At 36.8% G+C, this 27,441-nt stretch overlaps 1 protein-coding gene across 1 annotated transcript; it reads left to right on the top strand.

The window, feature by feature from the left end:
- The first annotated feature begins 2,012 nt into the window (after window positions 1-2,012).
- LOC141336621 (mast/stem cell growth factor receptor kita-like) lies at window positions 2,013-25,759 on the top strand. Its single transcript, XM_073842323.1, has 21 exons — window positions 2,013-2,138; window positions 7,232-7,495; window positions 7,934-8,218; window positions 8,922-9,061; window positions 9,151-9,319; window positions 9,763-9,949; window positions 10,960-11,075; window positions 11,169-11,283; window positions 11,501-11,685; window positions 14,077-14,183; window positions 14,284-14,410; window positions 15,962-16,066; window positions 17,115-17,225; window positions 17,337-17,475; window positions 17,576-17,637; window positions 17,731-17,831; window positions 18,009-18,131; window positions 20,259-20,370; window positions 20,486-20,585; window positions 24,124-24,229; window positions 24,316-25,759. The coding sequence occupies exons 1-21, from the start codon at window positions 2,084-2,086 to the stop codon at window positions 24,472-24,474; spliced, it is 2,868 nt and encodes a 955-aa protein (XP_073698424.1). The 5' UTR covers window positions 2,013-2,083; the 3' UTR covers window positions 24,475-25,759.
- Window positions 25,760-27,441: the final 1,682 nt, after the last annotated feature.

The following is a 27,441-nucleotide window of genomic DNA, read 5'->3' as shown; positions in this document are numbered from 1 at the left end:
GCATCTGTATACTAGGGCTGTGCAATTAATCGAAATTCGGTTTCGATTTCGATTTCTGCTTCAAACGATCATGAAAATGCAGTAATCGAGATGAAACGATTATTGCGCCCCACTCCGCCCCCTTACCAGTGGTGCGCTTTCGCTCCTCCATAAACGCCTAATTTCACACGCAAATCAGCAAAATCATGTAACGTTACTTTCATAAAACAGGACGTGCTTGATTTATTCATGTTTCTTTGATGTTGTGTTTTAAATAGCGCATAAGAAAACTTGTTCCGTGTATGCACTCAGAGACGGAGCATATCACCGACATGTAAAGTTTTCTTTTAGTTCAGGGTGCGCCTAAACGGTCAAATACACGCAAAAATATATCAAAAAGAGGCGCTTGGTGATTATTCATGTAAACTCTTGTCAGTTATGTCTTAAATGATCATAAACAGTTGAGAATGAAAATACGTGTGTAACAGTACAATGGGTCCGTGTGGTCCAAGCGGCAACACATAATATTCCTTCTGCCGTCTCTGTGCTTAATATGAATAAAACGTAAAAATACAAAGAGAAACATCACTCACTGCTCTTGAATGAAGGACGTTTTTAGTTTTAATAAGAAACAAAGCATGTTTAACTATTACAGTGAAGTTTATTTTACATTCAAATAATTACATTCAATTTCTGTAGTATTGTTAGACTACTTTAGACTTGCATAAAAGTATTCAGTATTTTTAAAGCACTGTTTTTTTTTTGTATCTTTTTTGCTGTACTGCTATCTTTAAATTAATCACTATGTAAAGTTTTGGAGCCTGTCATAATCGTTTAAATAATCGTGATTACAATATTGACCAAAATAATCGTGATTATGATTTTTGCCAAAATCGAGCAGCCCTACTGTATACTGTATCCAGTGTAGACAAGATAGCTGCAGCGATTGTAATTTCTAACATGACTCGACACTGGCATTTAGCATAATCAAGTGTTAAGTGTGGGCGGGGCCTATGGTGAAAAGATGACTAGTTTGTTGATGTCTTTCTCTGGAGGCAAAATGCAAATGTTTGTTCCTGGGTGACATCATCTTTCACCTCAGATCCAAATGAGCCATTTTTGGAGCTTAATTAAATAAATGTTTTGTTGATTATAAGGAGAACATTTTAGGCTATGAAACTCGCAGGATGTTTTAATGATACAAAGACCTCATATATGCCAAAGACAAAGGCAAATTACATTTTTCATTACATGATCCCTTTAAATAGTCAGCAACAGCCAACACAGTATCATTTGTTCGCATGACTTTATTAAATGACTTGTTTAAGACGACCATTCACACAACTTGAAATAGGAAATGGCTGTATCGTGGTCAGTAGACAAGGTGGCGGCGCAACTATAACCATAGATATATATACCTAGATGCCTCATTAGTGACTGTTTCTATGGGCCTTTATACGTAAGTCGTCTGCCATTTTGCTGCGGTCCACTTGACGTCATTCACCCATAGATCTATGTAAATCACCATAGTAATCACTGAATATTCAAAATGCCACAGTCCTGAACAGCCGTTGGTCTGCGAACCTACAGTATGGTGAATGACATCAAGTGGACCGTTCCAAAATGGCGGACGCATCTACGTGCTTGGAGCGGTCCAATGGGGTATCTAGGTATACATATCTATGACTATAACGATCAGTCTACAATCGCACCCACTAAACTGCAGTGGAAAAGCAAACTGAGCCAAAGTAAAGCAAGCCGAGTTGTGCCGAGCCGAATTGTAGACGCAGTGAAAAAATGCCATGAGCAGAACTATTAAGTGTGATGTATGGATAATAAATACAAGCAAAACTAAAACTAGTAACTAATGAAAGTTCCTGCTTGTTCTGCAGTGAATACTTATCAGTAAAAATGCAAAAACGAATAGCTACAAAAATAGATGCTACACATTGAAGGCATAAATGTTAACATGGCTTGCCATAGAGAGTGAACTGAGAGAGAGAAAGAGAGAGAGAGCGAGCGAGAGAAAGAGAGAGAGACATGAAGACAGTCAGTTGTGGATCAGTCATACTAATGTACCGACGCACGAACACAGACAGGCGGAATGGGTCACGTTTGGTTTTTACGCACAGTTCTACTTTTATTCGCTGTACCTGGAGGTAAGAACATATTCAATTACTGTATTCATTTTCATTTGTTTATATGTATATATTAAATATGTTGTATTTTTCACCCAATTATGTTAGCTACGCAATCCATATGTGTACTGTTAATTATGAGCGGATGATTAGGCTAATATCCAGAGAATTATCCAATTGTTTTGACGACAGATGCAGATGATGACCGTTAAGAGTTAGGTATTTGTCCATCTGTACTCTCTAAGTATGTCTATTCCATAATTACAGTTACGCGCTGTCAATCAAATACTTGATTTATTACGCCTATCTATACATTTACAGAGCTAGATAGCTATTGATTAATTTGAGTTATTAGAGGTAGTAAGAAAACACACCGCGCGAATCTCATGTGTTGAGTACAATGTCAATAATTAATTAGCGTGTAATTAGAGTCGCTTCAAATAAATCCAGTGGAGGACGAGCAGACAGCTACCTAATAAAGCTACTGTCAATTTAACGACCACAGTAACTATCAGAATACATTACTAACAGTTACAGGCTGTCACAAACTGTTCTTAACTAACGGGCGGTTTGTTGTTACCTGTCGGAGATTATCTGATAGATTGTACAGTAGCTGCAAGCAACAGATGCCGTCCGAGAAGAAAATGGTTCATGTGTAACATTTTATAGGTGAGAACGCGAGTTGTTTCAACTTTTGTAACTAGCAAGCGTGTTTGTGCTGTTACAAGTTTACTAGTTAAAAATAATTTGTAAATTATTTTAATTCAACATAATAAACATATGAGACAGGAAATACTTAAAAACAACAACAACAACAAAACATCCCATTATCACGATTAATGGGATGTTTGTCAGGTGTGATAATGGTTTTGTCATATTTTCTGACCAGCAATAACAGAAATTGTCATTCGGACACTTTGTAAACAGTAATGGAAATGTGTTTTAAAGTACTACTCAAAACATATCTATGAAACATTTATAATTACCTTAAATCCTTAAAATGCCGTGAATGTTATAAGTGTTTGTCAGTTCTACCAGAAAGACTCGGGAGAATTTATACTATACCGATTACATTTATGTAGAAGCTCAGCAAGCAATCCGGTTCTTTGGCGTAGGCCCCGTTCGTAACTCGCATTCCGAGGGTACGGAAACAGCGAGTCCCGCCTGAAGACGAAGGCGGGGGCGCCGCTAACCCCCCCGCGGAGTCAGGAAAGGGGCCAACTGGTGATGGTGAGGATTGAGGAAGACAATCTGAGGTCTTCGTGAAGAAGGTGATAGCCTGATTGATGGATGTGGTAATAGAGGGATGACCCAGCTTGGTAGAATAGAGGAGTTGGAGGAGAGATTCCATCTTGGTGGAGGTGGGGAGGATGGAGGTGCTGGAGCAACAGCATCTGCGAACTCAGACATGGTAAGCGCTACCCCTTAAAGCTACAGTAATGATATGATTGGAAGATGAGGAGGTAATTAGTGACGCGAACGATTGAGTCTTCCTGCCAGAACTTGCGCTAGCTTCATTTCTACCAGAAAGACTCGGGAGAATTTATACTATACCGATTACATTTATGTAGAAGCTCAGCAAGCAATCCGGTTCTTTGGCGTAGGCCCCGTTCGTAACTCGCATTCCGAGGGTACGGAAACAGCGAGTCCCGCCTGAAGACGAAGGCGGGGGCGCCGCTAACCCCCAAAAATAGGTGGACTTAAGGATCCACCAGAACGGGGCCCACCCCCAAAGGACGGTTTTAAAATTACCTTACGGTCGTGAATCCTGGGGTTCCTGGCTTAGATGGAGAAAGAAAGAGAAACAAATTAGATTTAGATGAGTGCCATTCATGGTTAACTTAAATGAACCACTAGCTGTTTTTTTTTTTTTTTTTTTAAAAATGAACATATGCTCCTGGTATCCTTGATTGCGACGTGAAACAGGGCCATCCTTTGATAGAACGCATGGACCCCGCCCGGGCATCTTTTGATAGAACACATGGGCCACAGGCCATCTTTTGATAGAACGCTTGGGCCACAGGCCATCTTTTGATAGAACACGTGGGCCACAGGCCATCTTTTGATAGAACACATGGGCCACAGGCCATCTTTTGATAGAACGCTTGGGCCACAGGCCATCTTTTGATAGAACGCATGGGCCACAGGCCATCTTTTGATAGAACACATGGGCCACAGGCCATCTTTTGATAGAACGCTTGGGCCACAGGCCATCTTTTGATAGAACACATGGGCCACAGGCCATCTTTTGATAGAACACATGGGCCACAGGCCATCTTTTGATAGAACACATGGGCCACAGGCCATCTTTTGATAGAACGCTTGGGCCACAGGCCATCTTTTGATAGAACACATGGGCCACAGGCCATCTTTTGATAGAACACATGGGCCACAGGCCATCTTTTGATAGAACACATGGGCCACAGGCCATCTTTTGATAGAACGCATGATTGAATACACAGCCCTCTTTTGGTAGAACGCATGATTGAATACGCAGGCCGTCTTTTGTTAGAACGCATGAATAAATACACAGGCCGTCTTTGGATAGAACGCATGATTGAATACACAGGCCATCTTTTGGTAGAACGCATGAATAAATACACAGGCCAGCTTTGGATAGAACGCATGATTGAATACACAGGCCATCTTTTGGTAGAACGCATGAATAAATACACAGGCCAGCTTTGGATAGAACGCATGATTGAATACACAGGCCGTCTTCTGATAGAACGCATGGGCCACGGGCCGTCTTGATAGCTTTGGTATTTATAATTACGATAGCGCATGAAGGCAGCATAAGCTGCAGCCACTTGAACCTATAGCGTGTACAGCTGTTTGACAGACGTATAACCCGCAGGCCATCTTGCTTTAGTAGCTAGCCATGCAATTCGTGAAAGTGCCAACCGCTTTGGCAAAACACCACCACCAGTAGAAAAAAATAGGATTTACCTAGATCGAAGCTGGAGAGCTTGCTGGGCTTCGAGGATGGAGGTACGGGAGCGATGGCATCGGTGAGCACCGCGGGTTCGTGTCGGCGCTCGGCCGCTCGGCTCTCTCCGGCTCGGATTGGCGCGTGTAGCGCGAGCGCGCTGGCGATTAGAGCCTCATGCCGCCGCTTGAGCAGCTCGAGCTCACAGATTCACCAGACTGGGCTCTAGCCGCTGCTTCTGTCTACCGCCGCCAGCGAGACGACGGTACATTGTTACGACTCCTGCACCGCAAACACATCCGCAGAGGAGGAGAACCGCACGGTTCGCGTTAAACTATGCCGACAGTCGTTTTTAATGAAGTAACCATGGTGTCCGTGATAAATCCTGTCAGTTTGAGAGAGTTAACAGCTCCGCTCCTTGCAACTGCGGCTGGAATCCAGTTTCACGGCTGTGTGCTGGAGCAACAGCATCTGCGAACTCAGACATGGTAAGCGCTACCCCTTAAAGCTACAGTAATGATATGATTGGAAGATGAGGAGGTAATTAGTGACGCGAACGATTGAGTCTTCCTGCCAGAACTTGCGCTAGCTTCATTTCTACGCTGGTTTTATGGTGTGTAGGCTATTTAGGTGTATGTGTAAAAGTCGCGCCAGTGATTGAACGTTCTAATCTAGCGGGAAAGCTCGGGACCGTTAGGTAAATGGGATCTAGTCTTCGGCTGTCCTGAAAAATTGCCACTAATGCACCCCGTACAAACACTTACTTAACTTGATTCACTTGCTTCGTAACGTTTGATTCATCATCACGGTGAAGTAACAGATTAGTCATAGTGCGGTTAATGGGAGAAGGTAGCACTAACTGTTTAAATTATGAACGCATAATAAAAAAGGAAACAATGTCTGTATGATTATTTCAAAATCTGTAAAGGTCATGTTCAACCCCTAATAAATTAAATTGAATTAAATAGAATTATAAAATTAAATATTTTTGCTTGCCTAAAAGCATATTTTAAACACATACAGTACACACACATATACAGTTGAGGTCAAAAGTTTACATGCACCTTGCAAAATCTAATTATTTTACCAAAATAAGAGGGATCATACAAATGCATGTTATTTTGTATTTAGTACTGACCTGAATAATATATTTCACATAAAAGAAGCTTATATAGTTCAAGAGAAAATAATAGTTACATTTATAAAAATGACTTTACATACAATGAGTTTACATACACTTGATTCTTAATATTGTGTTGTTACCTGAATGATCCACAGCTGTGTTTTTTTGTGTAGTGATAGTTGTTCATGAGTCTCTTGTTTGTCCTGAACAGTTAAACTGCCCATTATTCTGCAGAAAAATCCTTCAGGTCCCACAAATTTTTCAGCATTTTTGTATTTGAACCCTTTCCAACAATGACCATATGATTTTGAGATTCATCTTTTCACACTGAGGACAACTGAGGGACCCATATGCAACTATTACAGGAGGTACAAACTGATGCTCCAGAAGGAAAAACGATGCATTAAGAGCCAGGGTGTAAACTTTTGAACAGTATGAAGATTTTTTTTTATTTTGCCTAAATATCATATTTGTTTAATTTAGTACTGCCCTTCAGAGGATACAAAAGAAACTTACATGTTTCCCAGAAGACTAAATAAGTTAAATTTATGCTGATCTTCAAATTCAAAAAGTTGTGTTTCCATCTGAAGTATCAGTAAGCATTTGAACCTTCTGTAATAGTTGCATCCCTCAGTTGTCCTCAGTGTGAAAAAAATGGATCTCAAAATCATACAGTCATTGTTGGAAAGGGTTCAAATACACAAAAATGCTGAAAAACCAAACTGTGGGACCTGGAGGTTTTTTCTAAAGAACAGTGGGCAGTTTAACTGTTCAGGACAAACGAGGGACTCATGAACAAATACCACAAAAAAACAAAAAAAAAAAAACAAAGCTGTTGATCATTCAGGTAACACAGTATTAAGAATCAAGCAGGTCATTTTTACTTTGTTTACATACTATGGGATCCAGGAGTTTTTTTTATTCTGCTTGTCATAATTAAAAGGTTCAGATTAGAGTATTGCCTTGATAACATCAGCTGCAGGTTATACGCTTTTAAAGATTTATTTGTTGTTGATTAGCCCTGACTTGCACAGAACTGATTTGTGTGTGTTTGTATTCCAGGATGGTTTAAACCTGTTATCACTCCCAATGCCACTCATCTGGTGATACCAAAAGGTGGACAACTGGAGCTCAGTTGTCATGATGATGCAGAGGCGAGCAAGGTGCGATGGATGCGGGAAAAAGGTCGGAAAATTGAAGGAGGGAAAGAGGAAGATGGAGCCAGTATCATCCTCCTCACCTCCACACAGGTACAGCATATGGGCCGGTACATCTGTGAAAACACACAAACACAAGAGAAGAGCTCCATCTACATCTATGTGAAAGGTGGGTTTGAATGTGCATGTTTACACAATTCTCTTTGATTTGAGAGAGTTTGTTTGTCTTTCGCCCTCAGTTCCCACACTTCACTCCTAAACGAATATTAGAAATTGAATAGGTTTTTTGTTAAAGAACAAATGCTTGTCCTTAAGCTGTTTGCTCAAACCACACCTTAGTGTGGATCTGGTTTAATTTCTTTTATTTGTATTATTGTGAACTGTCATTGAATGATACAGGTATTTAAACAGCCGAATTGTTTGATAAACCTTTTGCACACTCTATTTCCTCATACGCAAATCCTTCCAGTGTTTAATGTGACACCCCTTGTCTTACAATCACACTTTTTTTCCTTTCCTTCCTTGTTCTCCTTTGATTTGCATGTCTTTTGTTCCCCGTTCTCGTCAGTCTCCATGTTTTCTGCCTAAAATGTCTCTTTTCTGGCAGATTTGGAGAACCCTTTTGTGCGCACTATGGTGGACGGCCTTTTGGTGAGGGAAGGAGAGGATGGGACTATTTCTTGTTTAGTAACAGATCCAGCCGTCAAAAACCTCTCCCTTCTGACCTGTACTGGTTCTGGTCTACCTGCTGGACTCACCTACATTGCACACCCTCAGAAAGGGATCACCATCAAAAATGTCTCCAGAGCTTTTGAGGGCTGCTACGTTTGTGCAGGAGAGATGGATGAAAAACCTGTGAAATCAAACCCATATAGCTTGAGTGTGCGGCCAGGTGTGTATGTGTTAGAACAGTTCTTAAAGGAACAGTTCACCTCATGTTGTTCCAAACCCGTAGGACATTTGTTCATCTTCAGAACACAAATTAAGACATTTTTGATGATATCTGAGAGCTTTCTGACCCTGCTTAAACAGCAACACAACTACTATGTTTAAGGCCTATAAATGTAGTCAGGACATTGTCAAAATACTCCATGTGACATCAGTGGTTCAACCTTAATTTTATGAAGCTATTTGAATACTTTTTGTGTACAAAGAAATAAAAAATAATGACTTTATTCAACAATCGTTTGTCTTCCATGTCAGTCATAAGAGTACAATGATGCAAGACTGACAATAAAGAGAGGAAATTGTTGAAAAAAGTCAATATTTTTGTTTTCTTTGCACACTAAAAATGTAGCTTCATAAAATCTCAGTTGAACCACTAATGTCACATGGACCCTATGCAGGGTCAGAAAGCTCTTGGATTTCATAAAAAATACCTTCATTTGTGTTCCGAAGATGAACAAAGGTCTTACAGGTTTGGAACAACATGAGGGTAAGTAATTAATCACAGAATTTTCTTATTTGGATGAACTAGCCCTTTAAAAGATATAGTATATCATTATCATATTATGGCTTACATACATATATACAGTATATAAATCAATAATTATTTGCCTGTATGCTTTAATGTGCCTATATGCTGTTTGTAATAGTCCCAGAGACAGTGCCAGTGATCAGCCTTACCCGAATCGAAAATGTGCTTCTGATCCAGGGTGAGGAGTTTTTGCTCAACTGCAGCACCATTAACATCAACCATGATATCCGGCTGAGCTGGAGTATGCCTTCTGAAGCGGTTAGATCAACACGCCTGTTGTATAATCTTAGATTACTTTCTGTGAGCACAGTATCTAACCTGGACTGTTATTGTCAATCATGATTTAGATGGCAAACCAGAGCCGTAAATCAAACATCCTGCCCGGTTCCCGAGAATATCAGCACTCAATAGGACTTCACATCGCATCTGTGACGATGGATGACGCAGGACTCTATCGATGTATTGCGAGGAATGAGAAAGGTGTCTCTATGGCAACTGTCAGTTTGGAGGTTTACGGTAAGAAATTTGAAATGAAGCTGTATCAACCTGTCATTTTCAAATATTATTGACTTCAACCAGAGAGAGTAAGGAGAGCCAGATGGGCCACTTGTAGAAAAATGAATGGGATAAATTGCAACACTTTATGTCATTAATTACTCACCCTCATGTCGGTCCAAACACGTAAGACCATCTTTCATCTTCAGAACACAAATTAAGTTATTTTTAATGAAATCCGAGAGCTTTCTGATCTCAGCTAATTTGCTAATTCAGCTAATTTGTGTTCCAAAGATGAACGAAGGTCTTACAAGATTGGAACGACATTAGGGTTAGTAATTAATGGCAGAATTTTAATTTATGGGTGCACTATCCCTTTAATATGGCGATTGTTTAAATGCAAGTCCTGCCATAGATGCATTGATTTTGTTTTAACCTTTCATTGTTACATGTATGTGTGGCAGAGCATGGTTTCATTAACCTCACGGAGAGAGAGGACAGTGTGATGGAGGTGAAAGAGGGAGAAAGTATGACCCTCAGCGTGGAGATGTCTTCATACCCCACACCCACTGATGTCTACTGGATTTATAACAACCAACAGCTCAAAAACACATCCGAACACGTCATTACACTGCATAATCAGCAGTACAGGTATACACATCTGAACATACACACACAACAATCAATTTTGTGTTAACTTTAACATTGTTTTAAAATGTAAAAATCAAAAGCAGTAATATTGTGAAATATTCTTACTATTTAAAATAACTGCTTTATATTTGAATATATTTTAAAATGTAATTTATTCCTGTGATCAAAACTAAATTTTCAGCATAATTTCTCCACTCTTCAGTGTCACATGATCCTTCAGAAATCATTCTAATATGCTGATTTGTTTTTTCAAGAAATATTTTTTATTATATTTTTTATCAGTATTTTAAACAGTTGAGTAGATTCTTTGATGAATAGAAAGAAAATAAAAAAATAATCATTTATCTGAATTGAAAAGCTTTTGTAACATTATACTCTATACCAGGGGTTTTCAAACCTGTCCTGGAGCCTCCCCTGCCCTGCACATTTTGCTTGTCTCTCTCATCTAATACACCTGATTCAAATCATCAGCTCATTAGTAGAGACTGCAAGACCTGAATTGGGTGTGCCTAATAAGGGAGACATACAAAATGTGCAGGGCAGGGGAGGCTCCAGGACAGGTTTGAAAACCCCTGCTCTATACCATTCAAAAGCTTAGAGTCAGTATTTTTTGGGGGGAAAGAAATGATAAATGATAAATGATAAAGACATGTATACTGTTACAGAAGATTTCTATTTCAGATAATCATTTTACAGCAATATTAACAACTATTTTGTTTAAAACTATTTGGAACTATTTCTATGTACATTTATAAAAGGTTACACTTTAATTTAAGGTGACATTTTAATTATATAAATAAGTACTGAGTCATTTTAATTGTACTTGCTGTAGGGTTAAGGTTAGGGTTAGTTACTTGGAGTTATGCATAATTGAATGTTATTAAATAGTAAGTACTTAAAATAAAGTATTACCTAATACACTTTCCCCTTGCTATGTATTAAAACTATGTATGTTCATTAGGTGTGTTTTCTAACACTGAGACGGAGTATCATTTCTCTGTATGCTGCAGGTACATCAGTGAATTAAGGCTGGTTCGAGTTCATGGATCAGAGGGCGGGATCTATACTTTCTCAGCCAATCACACATATGCATCTGTCAATAAGTCATTCACCGTCCATGTTATATGTGAGTTCAGAAAAAACAGGACTTAACTGAAATAAACTTTATACAATGCATTTGATACAGTCTTTATATAAATACAGTACATTTCTCATTTAGGCAAACCAGTGATAGTTTCCCAGGAGGGGCCGGTTGATGGACAGGTGCGGTGTGTTGCTTCAGGATATCCTGTCCCAAAAATATCTTGGTATTACTGCGAGCTGCCACATACACGGTATGACTCACAGACTAATGTAAGCCACTCACACAACTGTACAATAGCGAACATCTCTAACTTACACTATACAAGTTCCAGAGTAAACAAACTATTACATAGTCATGATCTCATGAGACTCCACAAAGCCATTTAAGTTAAAAACTGTTTCTTAGATGATTAGATGATAGTTTGTCATATTCTTTTGGCTCTAAATACCTTTTATAACCTCTGACAGGTGTTCCCACCTGTTGAATGCAACACAGGCAGATGAAGAGTTTGCTGTGGTAACAGTATCAGGGGCAGAATTTGGACGAAGTGAGGTGGAGAGTCGACTTAATGTCAGCAAAGGAAAATTTCACACTCTTGAGTGTGTGGCAACAACCCAAGGCGAGCAGGCCTACACCCTATTTTCCATCAGCGGTGAGACTCCTTCAAACACACTCATGTTTAGCTTGCTAGCTTAATGAGGGCATTAGACCTTAGATTTCTATTCACAAATACAGCAGTAAACACCAATTATCAGGGTTCTAAAACATAATATGCCATATAATACAATACAGTTGTACAGCATTGTAGGCCAAGGCCATAACCATGCACTGAATCTTTTGGCGTAAACCAGTTTTTTAATAAATCTGAAATAAAAACAAACAAATAGAATGGTGAAGGGTTACAGCCCTGTTGTAACAAGTAAGCCCAGAAAGAAGATTTTTACAGACTTTATCCAAACCCTAATGCTGCTTTCAGCTCCTTTGGGACACTGCTGTTTACAAGTTCAGAAGTCATAATTACTATGTGATGTGTTTTCGAACGATTTTAGTTGGACAAAATGGAAGCAATTTCATGTTTACTTTTCTTTTTTCATTTAGTGATAAGACAGGAAGCTTTTTTCCCACTAATGCAACAAAATGAAAAGCAAAGAATGTGCATTAGGTCCATAATAGATGCTTTATCTTGGCATTTTATTGTGACAGTGAATGATGGGAAATGTAGTTTTGTCACACTTCTTTGACCTCAAAGAAAGAAAGAAACAATTTTACGATACATTAAAGGGGTCATGACAGATTTTTAAAGTATTTTACAGTATTTAGTATTACAGTATGTTCAAATAAATATGTGGAAAAATTATTATTTTCAACCCTCATTCTGACCCTGTTTTAAAGGACAGGTCCTTTAAAGCTTGTCAGAAATCGGCTACTGTTATGATTGGCTAACGTAATTGCACAGGAAACAGTATTAACGCCCCCTTGCTATAGCATGTGAGTGTTTTAACAACATGATAAAAAAACGGCCATTTCGCGACAAAGCATTATGAAACCATTTCCTTACAGTTTGTGATGCAGCTGCTGTCAGATGTAGTACTGCTTCATCTTTCAACAAATGTTTCTTTGTGAACTCTCCATCACACTTCATTTACAAAACAAAATCCTCCAAAGAATCCTCAGACCATTATAAATAAACTATCCACTTGTACATTATTCTGCGATCCTTCTGATATATGTACATTAATGCGAATGAGCCTTTAAACCAAACCATGTTCTTTCATTCCATTTGTCCTATTGATGACAGACTCAAGCACGTGGACTGTGTCAGAAAGCGAACACACTGATCTGTATACTGTATTCAGTGTAGACAAGATAGCGACAGTGATTGTAATTTCTATTTGCTTTTGACGTGACACAACACTTCCATTCAGCGTAATCAAGTGTCAACCGTTAAGCAACTGAATGCCAGTGGGCGGGACCTATGGTGAGAAGATGACTATTTGTTGATGTCTTGCTGTGGAGGCAGTGTTTATGGGTTTTTACATATATGCATTTTTATTGATGATAAGGACATTTTAAGTTATGAAACTTGCAGGATGTATTAAGCATACAAAGACCTCTTCTCTGTCAAAAGATCAATGGGAAATTTGTTTTTTTTTTTATGTCATGACTCCTTTAAATTGATCAAAAATGACAGTAGACATTTTTATATCATATATTTTTTTTAAATAAAAACAACACACCTGAGACTGACACAACTGTTTTCATTATTAATAATAACAAAATTGTTTTTTTGAGCATCAAGTGACACTGAAGACTGGAGTAATGGCTGTTGTAATGAGTGCACATTATTACTGTTTTTAGTATAATTAGGCAGGGTTAAGCATAGGAGATTTCTTTTAAAATGGTACAAAATATGTTACAGTCAACATTTAAAATTAATCTTTATTTACATCATTTATGAATCTGTTTTGTCTAATTTAATCTAGCTTCAATTAGCTAAATTAACTTTAATATAGTTTAGCTGATTAGCTCATAGCTAATTATTAGCTAATATCTCCAGACATGCCAAAACAACTTTTTTTTCTGTTAAGGTGGGCCATTCGTGTCTTACCATGTTATTGAGAGCAGTAGATAAACACAAACCTGTTCACACCCAAACACACACACACACACACACACACACACACACACACACACACACACACACACACACACACACACACACACACACACACACACACACACACACAGAGAGAGCTGGTAACAGATAATCCCTGAATGTTCTCAGACACACACTGAGCTTGTTGACAGATACAAGGGATTATTATTTTGTGCAGCGTGTGCACGTTAGGTTTTGATACTGATGCTAAGCTTATAAAATCCTTTGAACAACAGATTTAAAACACTCACATACACCTCTAGCCTTATTAATATGGCGCAGAGTTAAGAAGTATTACACTTTAACTGTTTTAAACAGATGTGGTGTTTATATATTTTTGAGTGTGTGTATATTGATTGGTGTGTGGGTATGTGTTTCTCTCCCTAGAGAGAACAGTGCCTCATAAACTCTTCACACCTCTGTTGTCTGGTGTCGTGTCCACTAGTGTTCTGCTCAGCTTCTTTTTGGTGGTTCTGCTCTACAAATACATGCAGGTACTAAGTCACAACACTCACACTGCACACTATGAAGTAGCGTACAATTGTTAGCAATAAATTCTGTTTTTATTTCTTTCACTTGTATTTTCTGCCGTAGAAACCCAAATATGAGATCCATTGGAAGGTGATCGACAGTTTTGATGGCAACAATTACACCTATATAGACCCAACCCAGCTGCCTTATGACCCCAAATGGGAGTTTCCACGGGAGAGACTGCGTTTTGGTAAGGACATACACACAAAAATCTAAATCTTTACTGGTAAATAACCATGTCTCTGGGCCAAAAGCAGCTGCAAAAATTGCAAAATAATTACTATTATTTTGAAACTGATGTAGTGAATGGTGCTTTGTGAAAATAATAGCTGCAAACCGGCTTGTCACATAATTCCAAAACCTTACTACATTTAATACATACAGTGGGTAAAATAAGTATTGAACATGTCATCATTTTTCTCAGTAAATATATTTCTAAAGGTGCTGCTGACATGAAATTTTCACCAGATGTCGGTAACAACTCAAGTAATCGATACATACAAAGAAAACAAACAAATAAGTTTAGAAATTAAGTTAGGTGTAATAAAATGGAATGACACAGGGAAAAAGTATTGAACATGCTTACTGAAATGTATTTAATACTTCATACATTAGCCTTTGTTGGTAATGACAGCTTCAAGATGCCTCCTGTATGGAGAAAGTAGTCGCATGCATTGCTCAGGTGTGAATATTGCGAGGAGCACCTGGTTGTAGCCGGTTTATGGTAATGTTTTGCAACAATAATGTTGCAAAGGTATAAAGAGAGCTCTTTGATTTTACCCATCATGAGATATTTCTTGTGTGACACCTTGGTAATGAGACGCCAGGCCATCAGTTGCAACTGAAACAGCTAATATTAATTTCCAATGACAAGAGGTAAGATTGCTTACTAATTACTGATAGATTTCAGCTGGTGTCTTGGCTTTCCATGCTTTTTTGCACCTCCCTTTCTTCATGTGTTCTGTACTTTTACCCTGTGTCATTCCATTTTATCACACATAACTTATTTTCTGAACTTATTTGCTTGGTTTTCTTTGGATGTATCGATTACTCAGGTTGTTACCGACATCTGGTGAAAAATGTTTCAGCAGCATTTTTAGAAAAGGAAAAATGGTGATGTGTTCAATACTTATGTTACACATTTTATATAGTACAGAATTCTTTTTTTTTTAAGAAATTATTACTTTTATTCAGCAAGGATGTATTAAATTAATCAAAATTGATAGTAAAGACTAGATTAATAAATTTATAAGATTTATAATGTTACAAAAGATTTCAATTTCCAATAAATCCTTTTTTGAACATTTTATTCATCAAAGAATTCTGTATTCAATTTCTTGTTTCCTCAAAAATATTAAACGGCACAACCGTTTTCAACTCTAATAATAATAATACATGTTTCTTGAGCAGCAAATAGGCATATTGCTGAAAATTTAGTTTTGCCATCACAGAAACAAATAGCATTTTAAAACAATAAAATAGAAACCAGTTATTTTAAATTAATCATATTCCACAATATTACTGTTTTACCGTATATGTGATCAAAAAATGCGTCTTGGCAAGCAGGACATTTAAGACATTTGAAAAATCTTAACTTTTGAATGGTAAAGTATGTACAACAATTAAAAATCCAAATAATCATATAAAATTATCATTTCATAGATTGCTTATTAAAATGGTATGAATTTGAATTTGAAAATGGTAAATAAGAGCTAAATGTTTGTTATCTGTCATGATAAAGGTAAAATCCTCGGCTCTGGAGCATTTGGTAAAGTGGTGGCAGCTACAGCATATGGACTTTGCTCAGCTGACACTGTCACTACTGTTGCTGTAAAAATGCTAAAACGTAAGTATTTATATATACCTGCATGTACAGTTGAAAAAACAGGTCAAAAGTTTACATCCCCCTTTCAGAAGATGTTTACATATAGTCCACAAGAGAAAATAAAAGTTTAATTTATAAAAATGACCCCTGTCAAAAGTTTACACCCCCTTGATTCTTAATACCTGTGTTCTTATCTGAATGATCCACAGCTGTGTTTTTTTGTTTAGTGATGGTTGTTCATGAGTCCCTTGTTTGTCCTGAACAGTTAAACTGCCTGAAACTATGGATGGAATGCTCACTAATGCTCCAGAAAGAAAAACCAGGGGGAGAAAACTTTTTGAATTTGAGGATCAGTGTAAATTTAACTTAATTTGTCTTCTTGGAAGCAAGAATCTTCTGTCTCTAGGGCAGTACAAAATGAAAAAATATGATATTTAGGCAAAATAAGAAAAATGTACACATCCCCATTCTGTTCAAATGTTTTCAGCCCCCGGCTTTTAATACATCATTTTTTTTTTTCTTCTGGAGTGTTAGTGAGAATTTGAACCTTCTGTAATAGTTGCATATGAGTGCCTCAAGATGGATCTCAAAATCATACAGTCTTTGTTGGAAAGGACTCAAATACACAAAGGATGCATGAGAATGCAGTTTAACTGTTCAGGACAAAGAAGGGATTTACCAAACCAAACCAAAAAAAACAAAAAAAAAACAGCCGTGGGTCATTCAGGTAAGAACACAGTATTAAGAATCAAGAAAATGTTAACTTTTTAATAGGGTGATTTTTATAAATTCAACTATTATTTTTCTTGTGGACTATATGTAAACATCTTTTATGTGAAATATATTATTTAAGTCAGTACTATATAAACAATAACATGCATTTTGTACTATCCCTCTTATTTTGGTAAAATAATTAACATTTTGCAGATTCTGAAAGGTGGATGTAAACCTTCAACCTCAGCTGTACGCTTTAAAAGTTGGGTTTGATGTTGCTTTCATACGGTATGTTTTTAATCTAACAGATTTAATCTAACAAATCAATGTGTATGTCTGTGGATTTTTCCCAAAGCGAGTGCTCACTCCACTGAGAAGGAGGCTCTAATGTCAGAGTTAAAAGTGCTGAGCTACATTGGCAATCATATAAACATTGTGAATTTACTTGGCGCCTGTACAGTAGGAGGTACGTGAATAATACTGAATCATACTGAATTAAACATACTTATGAGCTTATTATTAAATGTCATTTTTGAGAGAATTACCCCTTGAAGATTATTGTGACATTTTCCAACAGGCCCCACTCTGGTGATCACAGAATACTGTTGTTATGGTGACCTTTTGAATTTCCTAAGAAGAAAGCGGGATGCATTTTTCAGTTCCAAAACAGGCGATGGATATTACAAAAATCTGCTCAGCCAAACACAGCCTTCAAGGTAAATACGTGTGTGAGAAATGTGGTGCTGAGATGTATAGATGTCCATTGTTGGGCTGTCGTAATGTAATATGCCTTCTATTATATGCATGTACACACAGAGAGGGCACTGATAATGGATACATGCCCATGAGGTCGTATCAGAAGAGATCGAATCAGACAGGTAGGTGCATCTCAAAAGAACAAAAGCAAAATACAACCAACTTCACTACCAACATTTATTATTTGACATTTTTCAATCTGTATTCTCTCTCAGAATGGTGCGATGATAAAGATGATCTCTCTTTGGATACTGAGGATTTACTCAGCTTCTCATATCAAGTGGCTAAAGGCATGGACTTCCTTACATCCAAAAATGTAAGTGTGTATTAGATTTATACACCTCTCAAGTTTCAGAGTAGGTTGAACATGCAGACCTTGTAATGTTATACTTTCCTGATTCTCATACAGAATTAACACAGTAGTGAATATGTACTTCATAATATGTTTTTTGACTAATAAATTGCTTTTATCTGTATTGCACTGTATTTTTAGTGTATCCACAGAGATCTGGCTGCCAGGAATGTATTACTGACTCAGGGTCGGGTAGCGAAGATTTGTGATTTCGGTTTGGCACGTGACATCACTAGAGATTCCAACTACGTCCTGAGAGGAAATGTAAGGAAGTGCTGTAAATACTTTACCACACTCACACCTACTGCCAAGTTCTATATAAATATCCAACACATCCATGAGCCATGAAATTTCTGTCATTAATTACTCACCCTCATGTCATAAGACCTTCGTTTATCTTTAGAACACAAGATAAATTTGATGAAATCTGAGAGGCCTTGTGACCCTGCATAGACAGCAATGCAATGCTCATGGCCCAGAAAGGTAGTAAGGACATTGTTAAAATAGTCCATGTGACATCAGTGGCCGAACCGTAATGTTATGAAGCTAGAAAAATACTTTTCGTGTGCAAAGAAAACAAAAATAGCGGCTTTATTCAACAATTTCTTGCCTGCTATGTCAATCTTCGAAGCCTGTTTATGAGAGTACCAGTGATGCGCGGGTCAATGTATAAACAACCCAAACCCGACCGACGTTTTCAACTAAGCCGCCCGCAACTCGGACCGCAAAAAAAAGAAGAAGAAAATATTGTACCCGACCCGCTTCCTGACCTGCATTTTTAATATTTGCGACTGACACCAGCGATTATATGCGGCTATATGCGGTGGAGATGTGTTCACTGTCAAACATCATTCGGCATTAATTGGGTAATTTTGTCAAAAGAAATGTTCTTGATTACAAGAAAAATACAGATTGTTCTTGTTGTGATTTATTTTGCTTTCCTTTATACAGATTTAAATAGTTTCGTTTTCAAAGTACTCTAAATTATGTCAGTGATTCTCCGATGTTATATGATCAAGAATTATTTTATTTCGATCTACAGTGTAATAAAAGTTAAGAAAAAGATTAGCCTATAGCCCTAAATATATATAGACTACAAGCTAATTCCTTTTTTCTTAACTTTTAACTTCTAAAAATTATCAAGAATATTAAATATACTTAATAGGCTAGGTTAACAAATTTTCATATACAAACATAACGAATGCACTTCAGAACAAAGTTTTCATAAATAAATTCAGAAATCACGAATATGACAAAATAATATTATTTTATATATATTAATTGTATAGCTATAATAGTTGTATCAAATGAATAAGGAAATTATAGTGCCTTGAATTTATTAAGTAATGTTTAATTTCGTTCATTTCGCTCTCTGGAAATGTAAAGAAAAAAATACAGTTTTTACTTGGATTTCGTTTTATATCCCTGGTTTTAAACAAGCATATACATGAGATAATTTATATATTATTGCTTGAATAAACGTTTACAAATAGTGCTATAAATTTTATAATTAAGGAAATTAAACAGACCTAGGCATTTGAAAAGACAGTGAAATGTGTCTAATAAAGACAAAAAGAAAGAGAAGCATTGGACATAATCAAAATATTCGAGACATTTATTAGGAATACCATTTTCTTAACAATTAAGATGCTGCATGTGTTTATCCAGTCTAATCGAAGTGTGCGTCCCAACAAAAATCCCACCCCCTCTCAGAAAATACATAAAGCTGACATTACTGAGCTATATGCGTTCAAATGTAGCCTATTAAAATGGTACAATGGCATTGCTCAGTTCAACGTGTTGGGAAATCGGGCATTTTGTCCCACGTCAGCATTTATTCAACAGTTAATAACGCTCAACATTCAAAAGGTAAATATTATTGAGCCAATAAAGTGTAGGTCTATGTATTTCATAGAAAATTGTGTCTAGTACTATATAAATTACAAAGGTTTAATTGGCGTCTTTATTTCAAACGACCCGACCGACCGCAACCCGAATATCATTAAAAATATTTTTGGATGACTCGTAACTGCGGGTAACCGCGGGTGACCGCAGGCACCCGCTCATTTTGGATCAACCCACGCATCACTGGAGAGTACCATAGGTTCTATGTCAGAATGCTGTGAGTGTGCGATGAAAACTGACAGGATGAATAAAGTTATTTTTGTTTTCTTTGCACACAAAAAGTGAACGTGTCAGTTGTGTTGCTGTGTATGCAGGGTCAGAAAGCTCTCGGATTTCATCAAAAATGTTGTAATTTGTGTGAAGATGAATGAAGGTCTTCTGGGTTTGAAATGACATGAGGGTGAGTAATTACAGAATTTTCATTTTTGGGTGAACTATCCCTTTAAAGCATTGTTTAGTATCATGGATATTGTGTTTTCTGTCTAGGCACGCTTACCGGTGAAATGGATGTCCCCAGAAAGCCTGTTTGCTTGCGTGTACACTTTTGAGAGCGACGTCTGGTCCTACGGCATCTTATTGTGGGAGATCTTCTCTCTGGGTCTGTATGAGCCAGTATCAGGCATATTAAATATCACATGTACCCAGAATACATTTCAGCACCTGTAAGTGACTCATTATGAGTCTCATTATGAGAGGTGAAAATTTGCCTGCAGGTAACACGCCGTATCCAGGTATTCCAGTTGGATCCACATTCTATAAGATGATACAAGATGGATACAGAATGAGTGAGCCTGAATTTGCCCCAAGTGAAGTGTAAGAGAATTTTACCTGAGTATAAACAGCTAGTGTTCAGTCTTTTATGTTTATGGCAGGCACACTACCATTTAAACGTTTGGGGTTAGTAAGAAATTTCTCACAATTCTGGCTTTTTTCTTAATATAAACGGAATTGTAAAGATAAAAAGTCGCAACTACTTTTTTCATGTTATTCAGTTGCAGAAGAAAGTCAGAATTACAGTGCCTTGCAAAGGTGTCAAGTAACGAAGTACAAATACTTCGTTACCTTACTTAAGTAGAAATTTTGAGTATCTATACTTTACTGGAGTAATTATTTTTCAGACGACTTTTTACTTCTACTCCTTACATTTTCACGCAATTATCTGTACTTTCTACTCCTTACATTTTAAAAATAGACTCGTTACTCCTATTTCTTTTCGGCTAGTTTTCATTCATGTCATCGTTCAAAAAAAAAAAAAACTATCCAGATAAATTGCGCCATCCACATAGAGTGAATTTGGTTGTGGTTGGATGAGAAGTATAAACATATACCATTCCGACACCCTATTGGTTTGTACATGATCCATCACACCTGCACGTGACATGACACAAATCACGTCACACTCCTGGCCATCGGGATGAACCGGGACATTCCCGGTGGGCCGGTGGAGTAGTGGGCCGATCGCCGAAGAGAGGCAGACCTCCCGCACATTATGCGCTATTTTAAATGACATTCGAAACTGCAAATAGTCCAAAAGTGTGACGTGGCGGAATCAGTCACCCGCACAGCGCGATGCAAAGTGATAAATAGCGCTAGTTCAAGTTGCTTGACGCATTTAGATTTAACACAGAATTGTGTTTGGCAGTTTTGTGATATGAGAACATCAGAACAGGTTCTGTAGGTTCTGCTGGGCTGCTGAAAACAGCTGCATGAGGAGGTAAAGTGATAAACGTCAATACATAATTACTGTCATTTTTTTATTAAAAATTTCATAGTTTATTATTATGAAGTATTAAAAAAAACATAACCATTGTAATTTATTCTTGTGACGACATCTTACTAATACTAGTCAGTTAATATCTGGATTTTAAGCAATAATTTCTTTCTTTTTAAATATTAAGTTGTAATTCATTTTAATTGGAGTAAAATGTTAATTCAGTAAGAGCCTGATTAAAGATAAATATCAGTGCCTTATATAAATGAGGTGTTTACTATACATATTAAAGTTCTTAAAGGGACAGTTCACCCAAAAATAAAAATTTTCATTATTTACTCAACATCATGTAATTTCAATCCTGTATGAACTTCTTTCTTCTGTGGAACATAAAGGAAGATACTTTGAGAAATTCAAAAATTGTGTCTATAGAGTAGAAATCAAGGGTAAACAAATATGTTTGGTTACATTCTACAAAATATCTTTTGTGTTCTACAAAAGTAAGTAATTTTTACAGAATTTCTTAGCAATAAAAGTCCTGCATTCTAGCTCAAAATCAATGCTTTACTGCATGCATTTTTATATGACAAAAATGCATTATTAATTTTATTAATTATTAATAAAAGTCGCATTTGAATTCAGTATCTAACATTATTTGATTCTGTCCTGTTTTATTCATTCATTTATTTACTTTAAATAAAGGCCCTGCACTCCAGCAAGGATTTAGCCAGTGTTCGGGTCATTACTCAAAAAAGATGATTTCTTACAAGTTATTATTTCTCGACTACTTGCTTATTTATCAAACGGGTGCTTTCTCTTCATCCTCTGCAAATGAAGCTATAGTAGGTAGTTTGATAGAACGACGTTTGAATAAATAATAGTTTGCGATTGACAACGCGATTGACAATGTTGCGATAACAATACTTATAGGCAGCAACTAATCATCATATCTTCCGCTCCATGAAACACGTTAATGCTCAGTAGCATTTAATGTAATGTAATTTCATTTAATGTAGCCTATTTGCATTGTAATAAAATGCGTTTATTTTCGATGGGCAAATATGCAGCTAAAACAAGTAGCCTAGTGCATTCCAAATTTTTCAACATTAACATTTTAATATAACATAGTCACTATGGCCTTTAGAAATGTTTTTTGGGGAGGTGGGGTAGTGCACAATAGGCCCCTGTGGTGCGGCCTAAGCTTTGGTCCTTAATGGCATTTTTTCCCCTTACATTACTTTTACTTTTTTACTTTAAGTAGTTTTGAAACCAGTACTTTTATACTTTTACTTGAGTAAAAAGCTTGAGTTGATACTTCAACTTCTACAAAAGTCTTTTTAAATCTTAGTATCTATACTTCTACTTGAGTAATGAATGTGAATACTTTTGACACCACTGGTGCCTTGCGAAAGTACTCACATCCCTTCTTTTTTCACACTTTATGTTGCTGCCTTATGTTAAACTGCTTTAAAAGATTTTTTTCCACTTCAATCTACATTCCACACACCATAATGACAATACAAAAACAGAATTGCCACACTATCATAAAATAAAAAACTGAAATAAGAACATAAGTATTCATACCCTTAACTTAGTACTTAGCTGAAGCTCCTTTACAGACTCAAGTCTTTGGGTATGATGTATCAAGCTTTGCACATCTGCATTTGGCAGTTATCTGCCATTCTTCACCTCACCTCTTCACCTCTCAAGCTCCATCAGGTTAGATGGGGGCAGACGTTTTCAGATTTCTCCAGAAATGTTTGATTGGGTTCAAGCCGAGGCTCTGGCTGGGCCACTCAAGGACATTCACAAAGTTGTCTTTTAGCCACTCTTGCTGTGTGCTTAGGGTCATTGCCCTGTTGGAAGATGAACCTTCTGCCTAGTATGAGGTTTTGAATGCTCTGGACTAGGTTTTAATTAAGGCTATTTTTAAATTTTGGTGCATTGAGCTTTTCTTCTACTCTGATGAGTCCTTCGGTCCTTGCTGTTGAAAAACTGTCCCACAGCATGAGGCTGCTACCAGCACACTTTACTTTTGGGATGGTACTCTGCAGGAATGAGCAGTGCCTGCTTTCCTTCAAACATTATGCTTGATTCCAAATGTGTTTTTATGTCTTCACTGAGGAGAAGACTGAGTTTGGCCACACACCACCAGTGTGATATTTTGTCCTTCTGTATATTTCTCCTATCTCCACATATGATCATGGAGCTCAAATAGAAAGTTCTACAAGCAATATGAATGCTCCTGAGCTAAATTTCAACTGTCTCAGATAAGAGTATGAATACTTATGCAATGGAATCATTTAAGTTTTTTATTTTTAATACATTTGCAAAGATGTTAAAAAAATGTTTTTTTTTTTTGCTTTGCCATTATAGTGTATGGAGTGTAGATTGATGTGAGAAAAAAAGTAATTTCAACATAAAATGTGAAAAAATTAAGGGGTATGAATACTTTCGCAAGGCACTGTACCTTTTAGATTTTTTGTGCCAAATTTTTTGTACAAAGCTCAATTTTCAGCAGCCATTACTCCAGTGTTCAGTGTCACATGATACTTCAGAAATCATTCTAATATGCTGATTTGATTTTTGTAACAAATCTGATGCACATGCCAAACAAAGCATTTGTGTGTTTGTTAACAGTTATGAGGTAATGAGATGGTGTTGGAGCGCTGACCCTCTGAAGAGACCAACCTTCAAGAAACTGGTGGAAAGGACTGAACTCCTGCTGTCGGAAACCACCAAACATGTAAGTTTTGACTCAGCTCACCTCAAAATTGCATTGCATTGAACCAGTTCCTTTGGTTACTTTAAGTTTACAATTGTGTCTTGCAGGATTACTTGAATCTCAGCACTAGTGGAAGCTGTGACGCATTTGTTCCTCCAGGCCTGCAGAGGGCACAAAGGCTGAGTTCTGTGGGCAGCTCGACAGCCTCAACTCAACCCCTGCTGCAGGCAACAAATGATGTTTTTCTGGAACATCAGAGCATATAAACAACATCTCGTTCTTTGTTTTGCCTCAAAATCACCTCAATAGGTTTGACCTAAAAGCCTTATCCTCCAGTTAAGTTCTCTAGGTTTAATTGTGGCATTTAAGGGCATATGCTCTCTGTTTGGCTCAATGCAACTCCATTAGCCTTGTCTTCCATTATATTTCAAATTACTCAAGACACAGCACGTCCAGCCATGCAACTGTTAATGTATTTTTCTAAATGTAGCTGGGCTCCATTTTATGGTATTGATCTACAGTATTTTGAGTGCATGAGCAGCAACCGTGGCTAGGCAAGCATTTAGATATAGAACCTAATGTTACCTCATCAGATAAATGACCAGCTCTACTGATGACATCATTGTGTAGTGACTCTGTGATGATGTCGTGTTGTGTATTTTTTTGTCCTTGACCGGGTAAACAACTGCAAGTATGTCTTAACTGAACAGTAAGGAAGGTCAGTGGTAAAGATACTGAACCCAAGGTGAGTCCTGTTTAATGTGTCACTTTCTGAAGCATTTAATACCAACCAGTGGAGGCTCTCGTTCATGCATTTGTACTGTTTTCAGCATGTGATATGCTTATAATGCATTATTCTATCTCTGAGATCCCCATCTCAACTTCAGGTTGTACTTGCTGGTATACTATCATATTTATTAACAATGAAAAGTTTACATTTTTTTTTTGGTTGGACTTTGGAATTGAAAAATTGAGTTGTTGAAAATGTATATATAAAAAAAGTTGTTGCTGTGTAAAACTGAGATAATCATATTTGGATTGTACATTGTTTCTTTTAATAACTGACCAGGTTCCATTCTTCAAAAGTGGCAACATTAGCTAGAATAAGACATTTTTGTTCTCGAAGCATGCTTAAAATATTATAAACACATCAGATATCTGCTTCCTGTGAATTAACAAGCTAATTAAAATCCCAAAGTTATGCAAATGCAAAGTTATTCCAAAATGAATCCAGCTAACGAAACCACATTCGAAGGATGGAATGTTGGTCTCAAAAAGACTGAAATGTTTTTGAATGTTGACTGTGACAAATAACTTCTATGAGATTTGACTCTGTAAATATCTGAGTATCAGCTATTTTTTCAACTTTTAGAGTGTTATGTCAGAAGAAAAAGGCCAGTAGAGAATGATGTAACTGTTTTTATACAGAATAAATTAAAAGTGTAGAGGATGTATTGTATAAATTGTGTATTTTTGAAATTACCAAAATAATTAAGTTAATGGCATATATTTGATGTTAAATTACATTGTTTGTTTCAATATCCTGCTTCTAATTTGTATCATCTGAACTAGCTTAACCTTGGTTTGTCTGACCAACAACATACAACAGCGTTTTAGTGCCATGTTAAAAAAATGTAAAAAAAATAAAAAATAATAATAATAATCTAAGATTTCGAGATTAAAGCAGAAAAATTAAAATTATGAGAATAAAGTCAAAATTACAAGAATTAATTTGTAGCAATTACGAGATTAAAGTTATAATATTTTGAGAGTATTCTAGCCTATTGCAAATAGCCCAAACTGGGAGCACCAGGAGATATACCAAAGTCTCAGCATTTAAAATCTGTCAGTATTACAGCAAAATACAAACAGTATGTCTAATGCAATAATGTGTTTTTCACACTCTTTAATGTGGTGTAATAGATTGCTGTATTCGACATTTGTTTCATTAAATTAGGCGATACTGTTTTTTTCTTCATTTTTTCCTGATGTTCCTTTACATTTATGTTGTGCTATAAAATTTAAGTAAAGAGGAAAAACACATTTATTATTTGTACTATTATTTGTGATAGAACTGACAGAATTTGAAAGCTGAGCTGTGTTAATTTAGAAGCAAAAAAGCACAAAATTATTGCAATTACTGGGTGGCTGGCGCTCTACAAATAATGAATGGAAGACGTTAAGTATTATTCCCAATCATTTGAAATAAAGATGAAAATCACATTTATAATTTGTATTTCATGATAAAACTGACAGATTTTGAAAGCTGGTATTAAAAGTACCAAAAGCACAAAGCTTATTGCTATTATTAGGTGGCTGGCACACTACAAATAGGCCTAATGAATGCAATCAAAGACGTGAAAATATTGTTTCCCAGCATACTGTCCCTGCTAGTATAACACATGGTATGACTTCTACTAATAATCCCACATATATTCAAATAAATTCTGGTGGCCTGGCAACTTCTCCCGGTGCTCCCAATCTGGGCCATTTGCATGCACAGGCTATACTCTTAAAATATCAGAACTTTAATTGCTACGATTTAATTCTCTAAAATTTTCTATTTTATTTTCCTAATTTTAGATTTTATTTTTTAACATGGCACTCAAATGCAATCGTACAACCGGTGTGTTTGCTATCCACCTTTTTCCTGAGTAACCAATGATGCCATGACGCAACTGCCATGATGCACTCTAACTTCCGTTTGGGTGCTCCCGTGTTCCAGTCTCCATAGAAATTAATGTTAGAATTGGGAAAATAAGAGAGACTGAATTAATTAAACTGAAACCTTTTCAATACTGTGTGGTTAAAATATTGTGTGCTGTTTTCATTTTGTCGACAAAATCCTGCGAGCTTCGCCCCATTCGGGAGCTCTCATCTGTTTTCAAAGCAGCTAACTGTGGGTCGCTTCATGTTTTCTACCCAATCATTAAATTATCACAGGTGAGTTACTGCAAAAAGACGGTCACTGCGACACTTAAAAGTGATAAAACTATGGTGTCGTGCTTTTTAAAACCATTTTCATAGATTTAATGTTATATTGGCTCGGAAAAAAATGTTAAATTGACTAGAAACACCAGAGACTGGAAATGTAAAGCATCGTTGCAGTCGGACGAAACTTCCGCGTTCAGGAAAAAAAGGTGGATAGTTATTTTTTAAATTCCATTTAGTACTGCAATTAGCAATATGCGCCATCCATAAAATAACATAAAATAAAATAAAATGCAAATCTT

The sequence above is a fragment of the Garra rufa genome, chromosome 6, assembly GCF_049309525.1.
Source record: "Garra rufa chromosome 6, GarRuf1.0, whole genome shotgun sequence".
Taxonomy (NCBI): Eukaryota; Metazoa; Chordata; class Actinopteri; order Cypriniformes; family Cyprinidae; genus Garra; species Garra rufa.
Note: the sequence above shows the minus strand (reverse complement) of the source record. Positions and strands in the feature narration are given on the sequence as shown.